This window comes from Furipterus horrens, unplaced genomic scaffold (genome assembly GCF_987537825.1).
Source record: "Furipterus horrens unplaced genomic scaffold, mFurHor1.1.pri manual_scaffold_5, whole genome shotgun sequence".
Classification (NCBI taxonomy): domain Eukaryota; kingdom Metazoa; phylum Chordata; class Mammalia; order Chiroptera; family Furipteridae; genus Furipterus; species Furipterus horrens.
The window spans coordinates 109,455,021-109,463,463 of NW_028327175.1; the positions used below are offsets into that span (position 1 = coordinate 109,455,021).

General features: G+C 43.9%; 1 protein-coding gene across 5 annotated transcripts in view; it reads left to right on the plus strand.

Annotated features, from left to right (window-relative positions):
* TVP23A (trans-golgi network vesicle protein 23 homolog A) overlaps positions 1-8,441 on the plus strand; it is a 28,565-nt gene extending 20,124 nt beyond the window's left edge. For 4 of the 5 annotated variants that reach the window (XM_090277020.1, XM_090277015.1, XM_090277017.1 and 1 more), the window contains 6 exons: positions 4,533-4,677; positions 5,446-5,535; positions 5,712-5,840; positions 6,757-6,885; positions 7,565-7,624; positions 8,377-8,441. In XM_090277020.1, coding sequence (XP_090133146.1) covers positions 4,533-4,677; positions 5,446-5,535; positions 5,712-5,840; positions 6,757-6,885; positions 7,565-7,624 — 553 coding nt within the window. In that variant the 3' untranslated portion in view covers positions 8,377-8,441. Of the gene's footprint in view, positions 1-3,973; positions 4,173-4,532; positions 4,678-5,445; positions 5,536-5,711; positions 5,841-6,756; positions 6,886-7,564; positions 7,625-8,376 lie in introns of those variants that run through there. The other variant, XM_090277018.1, reaches the window with a different exon arrangement.
* Positions 8,442-8,443: the final 2 nt, after the last annotated feature.

Sequence of the window (8,443 nt, forward strand, 5' to 3'; positions counted from 1 at the left end):
CTCCAAGGTTGTTCCCCCACCCCTCCCCACTCAAGGGAGGTTTGCTCTCAGCCAATAGGAGAGCACTAGTGTTTCCCTTGATCCAGGCTCGATCCAGCCTAGAGTGGTTGTATTAAGATAAGCTGTAGAGAAAAAACTTTACGTGTTAGAAGAAAACTAACTGCAGTCTTGAAATCACCATGCCTATTTCAGTCTAAAACAGCTGAAAAATCGAACCCAACAGGAATTATGTTAAAAATTGTTCCCCTGTGTGATAGATGTCCTGGGACCCAGAACTGTGAAAGTGGATTTAAACTTAAACAAAAGCCCATGAGACTCTTCCCACCTTAACACTTTGATTAAGTCGTCCCATTACCCCCTTTTGCCATCTGTCATTCTTTCCACCTCCTCTGCTTGAGATAACAGGCTTCTGCCTGGCCAGGTGGGGGGGGGGGGGTTGGCTACCCAGTGTAAAAGAGTCCGTGTTAAAGCAGAGGAACAAAGGAGGTTTTTCAATGAAAGCATTGGGGCTGGGGGAATATGGAACCTGGAGTCCTGGGGGATCCCTGAGATGAAAAGTCTGCCCCCGGGGAGTGAGAGAGGGAAAGTTGTGGTCAGAGGGAATTTTCCAGTGTGGCTCCTCGAGGTAGAGCAGTCTTGAGTGACTCTGAAGGCTGAGGTAACAGCCGCTCAGTTAGCACGGTCTGTGCGTCAAGCATGTCACATGTGCCGCTTTACTTAATCTTTTTAGTGTCCTGGGCAGTGGCTGCTGTTGGTGTTCCCACTGTAGGGAAGCAGAGACTGAAGTGTCGAGAGGTTATTATGTAGCTTAGGGAAGGCCATGGGTCTCCTCAGAGTTTGGAGCCAGGACTGGAACCCTGGCAGCTGGGCACCTCTCAAGAGGCGACCAGGTGGGTGCCTGGGAGGGTGGAACCGAAAGCCAGTGGCATGGAGAGGTGAAGGTGGCAGTCGGTGTTGTGTTTGCTCTGCAGCTGCGGAGGTGGCAGGAGAGAACGCTGGGAGGATGGAGGACCCCATGGCAGGGAAGAGTGGGCAGGCTTAAGCCATGGCGTTCAGAGCTCTCAAAGCTAGAAAACTGGTCCGAGACCACCTTAGTGTTAGCTGGAGGCAAAGGCTGGGCAAACTCCAGAGAGGGGCTGAATGAGGGTTTGCAGGGTTGCCCAAACAGCAACCTGCATAAAATAGGGTTAAAGCAATATTTGAAAATGCAACAGATATCATTTTCTACTTGCTTTGGGCTTTGTTTGAATAATAATTTGATTGAATAATAATAGTAATACCTCTCAACGAAGCAGAACTTTCCAACAATTGAAATTTTTTCTGTGTTTTATTTCAGGAAACCACAGCCAAAAAAAAAAAAAAAAGAAAGGAAGGAAGAAAAACTGGTGTGCAGGGGATTTATTTGAACACATCAACTTCCAGGTTTTACCCTGGATCACTGCACACTTGGGTCTCTCATACATCTTTTAAGTCCGTATTATTCCACAAAGATGACAGATGTCCCAGTGATTCTTAATAGACCCGTTCACAAGTTTTGACACAACAAATATTTGCCTAGAATCTTAAATGTCACTCACTGTTGGGATATAAAATTATCTCAAACATGGTTTCTACCTTCGAAGAACTTTCAGTTATGGCAAGAAGACTCATTTATCTTCAGCGTGAAGGGGTAAAATTGCATTGAGACGGTTTATTGAAAATCCTCAATAAGAGTTAAGACAAAAAGGGTATAAGAGATTCCCAAGAATCTCATCACCTGGAACAGTCCAGATTTGGAAGTTCTATGTGATCATATCTAATTTTTTTAAGTATATTTTATTATGTTGCTACAGTTGTCCCAATTTGTTTCCCCTTGGCTCCCCTCTGCCCAGTAACCCCCTTCCCTCCAGCAATCCCACCCCCTTAGTTCATGACCATTGATTGTGCATATAAATTCTTTGGCTTCACCCTTTCCTATATTATTCTTAACATCCCCCTGTCTATTTTGTACCAACCGATTATGCTTCTTAATCCCTGCACCAAATCCCCATTTTTCCCCCTCCCCCTCTCAGCTGATACGCTCCAAATGATCCCCATACCTATAATTCTGTTCCTATTCTGGTTTGCTGAGTAGGATTTTGTTTTTATTTTTTATATTCAGTTATTGATAGTTGTGAGTTTGTTGTCATTTTAATATTCATAATTTTGATCTTCTTTTTCTTAAGTAAGTTCCTTTGACATTTCATATAATAATAGCTTGGTGATGATGAACTCCTTTAGCTTTACCTTGTCTGGGAAGCACTTTATCTCCCCTTCCATTCTAAATGATAGCTTTGCTGGATAGAGTAACCTTGGTTGTTTAAGTCCTTGCTTTTCATCATCTTGAATACTTCTTGCCAGTCCCTTCTTGCCTGCAAAGTTTCTTTTGAGAAATCTGCTGATAGTCTTATAGGCACCCCTTTGTAGGTAACTTTCTGCTTTTCTCTTGCTGCTTTTGAGATTCTCTTTATCTTTAACCTTTGGCATTTTAATGATAGTGTGTCTTGGTGTGGTCCTTTTTGGGTCTAGCGTGTTTGGGACTCTGTGCTTCCTGGACTTATACATGTATTTCCTTCACCAAATTTGGGGAGTTTTCCTTCATTATTTTCTCACATAAGTTTTCAATTTCTTGCTCTTCCTCTTCTCCTTCTGGCACCCCTATGGTTCAGATGTTGGCATGTTTAAAGTTGTCCCAGAGGTTCCTAAGCCTCTCCTTATTTTTTTTCAATTCTTGTTTCCTCATTCTGTACTGGTTGACTGTTGTTTTCTTCCTTATGTTCCAAACCATTTATTTGAACCCCGGTTTTCTTTCCTTTGCCATTGGTTTTGTGTGGATTTTCCTTTATTTCATTTAGCATAGCCTTCACTTCTTCCCTTATGCGTTTGCTGTACTTAAGCATATCTGTCAAGCCTGTGAGCATCTTTATTACCAGTGTTTTGAACTCTTCATCTGTTAGGTTGGCTATCTCCTTGTTGCTTAGTTCTCCCACTGGAACCTTGATCTGTTCTCCCTTTGGGGCCCTACTTCTCTGTCTCCTCATCTTGACAGGTTCCTGTGTCTGTTTGCCTCTCCGTATCTAAATTTAAATGCTGGCTACTCTTCCTAGGCTGGCTTTTCACCCAGGCTGCCAGGAGAGCTCAGCGTCTGAAAGGCACAGTTGAGAAGTGTTCTGGTGCACAGCTAGTGTTTGGCCCTGGCCCCCTCCGTCCTTTGAAACATGAGAAGTACATGCAGAAGTCATTATAAATTTTGCTTCTGAATCTTAGTTCACATTCCCTTGGGAGTTTGAAACCACTCAATTCTATAGGAGCTGCTAGTCTGCTATTTCTGAGCACACTTCTTTTTGGGAAGACCCAGCGGACTCATCCCCATGCAGGTCTGCTGGCTGCCTCTTTGATCACCCCAGATGTTGCAGTCTGGTAGCTCGTGGGCCAGGATGATACATAGCCTGCATTATTTTATTAACATAATTAGTAGCCATCATTTAAAAATTCTATTTGCCATCACACATCTGGATTTCTAGCTTCTTGTGAAATATTGAATCTGGCAGGAGTAGGGCAGGCTGGCAGAGCAGAGTCACCTGCCCTGGAGGGACACCTGCCCCTCCCTCGCCTCCCTCCTTAGCAATGGGGTGGCACTTTAATTGCCATCGTCATTGGGCTTGCACTGTTGCTTTCTTGATCTTGGTTGAGTGTTTTTTGTTTTTTTTTTAACTTGTGCTCTATCAAAAGAGGACTCTTAAAAAAGAAATAGAAACCCATCAGTGTCTTTACCTGGCCATGTCACCCGCAGCTGTCACCTGCCTGACCCCTACAGGCACTTGTTCTCTGTCTGCTCCAGGTAAATGAGTGTCCCTTGTTATTGACTGCCCTTGGAGCTCTCATCTTTCAGATTCATTTCTAAAAGCATGTGATGTAGGATGAGCACATTCCCCTTGGTTCTGTCTCTTCTTTTGTGCCTGTAGGCCAAGTGAACAAAAACCACCTTCCCCTAGATTAAATTTTATCATTCAAGTACCACTCATTATGAGCAACTACAAGTTAGACCGGTCGTTGGCACATCATTCTCATTTCCCTCTATCCAGGAATATGTATTCCCCGATGACACAAGACAGCACCCATGACCACACGTGGACTCAATGCTCCCTTACTGGGTAATAACCCAAACTTTACCTTTAGGGAACTGGTGAGTATCACTGCTAGGTGGGAAGGCAGTGAGTGATCGGTCACATTTCACTTCAAATGTGACCCAGTTTCAAAGAGGGCAAGTGATATTTGGAATCAAATTAGGGGAAAGTACAGGATTCTTTGAGAGGGAGAAAAAACAAGCCAGTATAATGGCAGCTGTTGTGGCCCTTCGCGTTTGGAGTTGTGTCTGTCCGTGGAGCTGCAGCCTGATTGAGTTTGGTTTGAAATGCACTAGGGAGAACATGGAAAGTCAGAAACCATGTAGTGAGCTCAGCGACTGCCCTTTTGGCCCTTGGAGTGAGGGGACCTTCTGGGTTCTTTCCTAGGCACCCCTTGGCCACCTTTTTCCATCTGTTTTTCCGAGTGAGTGCCATCATCACCTACGTGTGCTGTGACTGGTTCAGCAGAAGCTTTGTGGGCTGTTTTGTTACTGTGCTTCTCCTCCTGTCCTTTGACTTCTGGTCTGTGAAGGTAAGGCCTCTCCCCTGTGATGCTGTTGCTCCCAAAACATGTGGGCTGAGTTTCTGGATGGTGACTGTGCTGATGCATGTGGCTGATTTAAGCCAAGAGGTACTCCGGTTGAAATTGCTGACACATAAGAATACTGAGCCAGGTCACTTAAAATTAGAAGAAAAACTACATTGTTCATTGTTGAATAAATGGCTTCAGGATATAAATGGTCATGACTACAAATATGTACCACGTGAGGATGACAACGCCATATGGCTTCAGATTTTTAATAAAATTTAAATATAATACATAAATATTTAAATGTTCTACATAATATGAATATACATATTTGGGAAGTCTGTCACTTTTTTTTAAGTACACTTTATTGATTATGCTATTACAGTTGTCCCAATTTCTTTTTCCTTTGCTCCCCTCCATCTAGTACCCCCTTCCCTCCAGCAATCCCACCCCCCTTAGTTCATGTCCATGGGTTGTGCATATAAGTTCTTTGGCTTCACCCTTTTTCCTATATTATTCTTAACATCCTCCTGTCTATTTTTTACCTACTAATTATGCTTCTTTAAGTCTGTCACTTTTTAAGGTAAATTTAATTAAAAATTAGAAGCCTTGAAAAATGACTTTGAAACCACCACAGTTCAGTTCCCTCCTTCTCTGCTCCCAGTACAAGTTTAACCTGAATTGGTGGCTTTTTTTTATTCACCAATAAACAGGTGAGGACCTTCTCTTTACCTATGATGTGCTTAGAGCCATTTTGTCCATTTTTCTCAGAATGTAACTGGAAGGCTCATGGTGGGCCTTCGCTGGTGGAACCAGATAGATGAAGATGGGAAAAGCCACTGGATTTTTGAAGCCAGAAAGGTATTCTCCCTGAATGGGGAAAATGGCTGTGGGAAGTTTCTGTGCATTCCTTCTGGGCTTTGTGCAGATCTGATGTCCACCCTGCTCAAAGCCCGCTGCTGCTGGCACCCCAGCATGCTTCAGAAGCACATATAAAACGAATAGAAATTATATCATGAATCACTTTCCCACAACAGGTCTCTCCAAATAATATTGCTGCCACCGAAGCTGAAGCCCGAATCTTCTGGCTTGGCCTCATTATTTGCCCGATGATTTGGATTGTGTTCTTTTTTAGCACCTTATTTTCCCTGAAGCTAAAGTGGCTGGTAAGACAACACCTTGACTCTGACGTTGCTTTGACATCCATACAGAACCAGGGGTCACAGGAGCAGATGGTTATTTATTGGTGGTAGATTTATTGAAACAGCTGTATTGAGATAATTCACATACCATACAATGCACCCATTTAATGTGTATATTCAGTGGCTTCTAGTACATTCAGTTGCATAACCATCACCATGATCAATTTTAGGATATTTTCATCACCCCCAAAAGACACCCTGTACCCTTCAGCCATCACCACCTCTCCCATGCCCCTGTTCACCTAGCCAGTACCCACTCATCTTTCTGTTTCTATAAATTTGCTTATTCTGGACATTTCCTGTTAAGTGGAATCCTACAATACGCAGTCTTTTGTGACTAACTTCTTTCACTTAACATGGTGTTCTCAAGGTTCATCCATGTTGCAGCATGTATCAATACTTCTTTCCTTTTCATGGCTGAATAATATTCCATTGTGTGGATAGGCCACATTTTATTTATTCCTTCATCCACTGATGGACGTTTTGGTTGTTTCCACCTTTGGCACATAAGATTAATGCTCCTAAGAGATGAGTTTTTAGAAAAAGCATATGACATCCTACCTTGGACAGAGAGCTGGTTCATTCATTGAGAAAACAAAATATCCACAGATGATATAAGCAATAGTGTGATTAAAGGTGTGGGCCCTGGAGTTGGGACCCTGGCTTGGCCATGCATCAACTCTTGGACTTTGGGCAGCTTTAGTTTTCGGGGGATGATAATGGCACCAACATCTTAGGTAGTTGATCATTAAAAGATGTCAATGATTATTTGTAAGTGCTCAGTAAACGTTGGCTATTACTTTAGGTGTACCTCTCCTTGGTTTGGAAGGAACATTTCAATATATGCTCAGAAAACTTACTTTGCTTTGTCTGAGTGCAGGCCCTCGTGATAGCTGGGATTTCTCTCCAGGCTGCTAACCTATATGGCTATATCCTTTGTAAGATGGGAGGCGAGAGTGACATCAGCAAAGTCACCGCCAGTTTCCTGTCCCAGACAGTGTTCCAGACGGTGAGTTACTGGAATCTGACTCCTGGACCCCTGTCCTCCAGGAGCTCAAGTAAAGGAGACCTATTGGCAACTCGTTTTTAATGTTTTTCTTATCAGCCAGGCTGCCTCTATTAGTTTTTTTATACTGTGTTAAAATATACACAAAATTGAGCATTGTAACTATTTTAAGTGCACAGTTCAGTGTCATCTAGTGAATTTACATTGTTCTGCAACCATCCACCTCCATCCAGAACTCTTCCATCCTCCCCGACTGAAACTCTGTCCCCATTGAACAGTACCTCCCTGTTCCCCAACCCCCAGCCCCTGGAAACCAATATTCTACTTTCTGTTCCTATGACTGTGACAACTCCAGGGACCTCACTTAAATGGAATCATACAGTATTTATCCTTCTGTGATTATCATTGTTAAAGTGATTTTAAAAACCATAGAATTAAGAACCACAAAAATTTTTTTTAACCTTGCATGTTTCTAGAAGTGAGAAATAGAGCTTTTAAATTTGACCAGGCTCATCCTGAAGTGATTTGAACCATATTAGATATTTATGGTGCTGCTTTATGCAGACATTGAGCAAGCAGCTCTGCAGGCTCCTGGTACATCGTGGGTTTGCTCTGGCCTTGAATCAGAACCAGGCCGTGCACATGTGGGGACCGGAAACAATGGCTGACTTTCCCCTTGCAGGCCTGCCCAAGCGACTTTCAGAAGCCTGGCCTTGAGGGGCTGGAGATCCACAAGTGCTAGGTGAGAGGCGGGATCAAGGCAGAGGTCTGGACGGTGCAGGGCTGGGGCCGTGTGAGAAGTGCAGCTCCCCTGGGCTCAGCTGTGCCAGGGGTCTGGGTGGGCTTCCCCCAGTGACCTGAGGGCCAGGTGCACAGCCAGGCAGGAACCAGCCTGGGCGTTGGGCATTCCTGAGGCTTTGTGATCTCATCGCCCTTTACCAGGGTCTCACCTTCCTCACATTGGACGTGTGCAAATTCGACCAGATGTGCAGGCATGAAGGGGAGCGGGGAGGGAAATGAAAGAACAGGAGGGAAAGAACAAGGGGATTTTCCCACCCTTCCACTTAGGCCCCGAGTGAGGTGGAAAACAGGGATTTACTCTTCCCTCGGCCGTCTCAGTTCCTGTGCCTCTCCCATGCGCAATGAGCATCTCACGGCAATGTAGATAATTCTGGAGTTTACCTCTGTCTTTCCTTTCCATTAGTTAACACAAACCTTATAAAATGTCTTGTATGACACTGGAGGTTGTAACATGACTACACACGGTAGACACAGATCCCCAGTTCTGTGTATGCGGGTGACTTCAGAGCTTCTCACAGGTGTTTTGACGACACCAGCTGCATCGTATGCTTTCCCTCAGAACAAGTCTTAGCTTGAGGCTCAATTGATATTCTAATTTTTCCTCACACTGAAGAATAATGATGGACTATGCTATTTAAAACATGACTGTGTATTTTGCGCTGAAGCCACACATCATCTCTGTTTCCTTTTCAGGCTTATCTTCAGAGGCAACAGCAGCTGAAGTGACGGTCTAGAATCAAACAAGCTTCCAGCAGAGAAG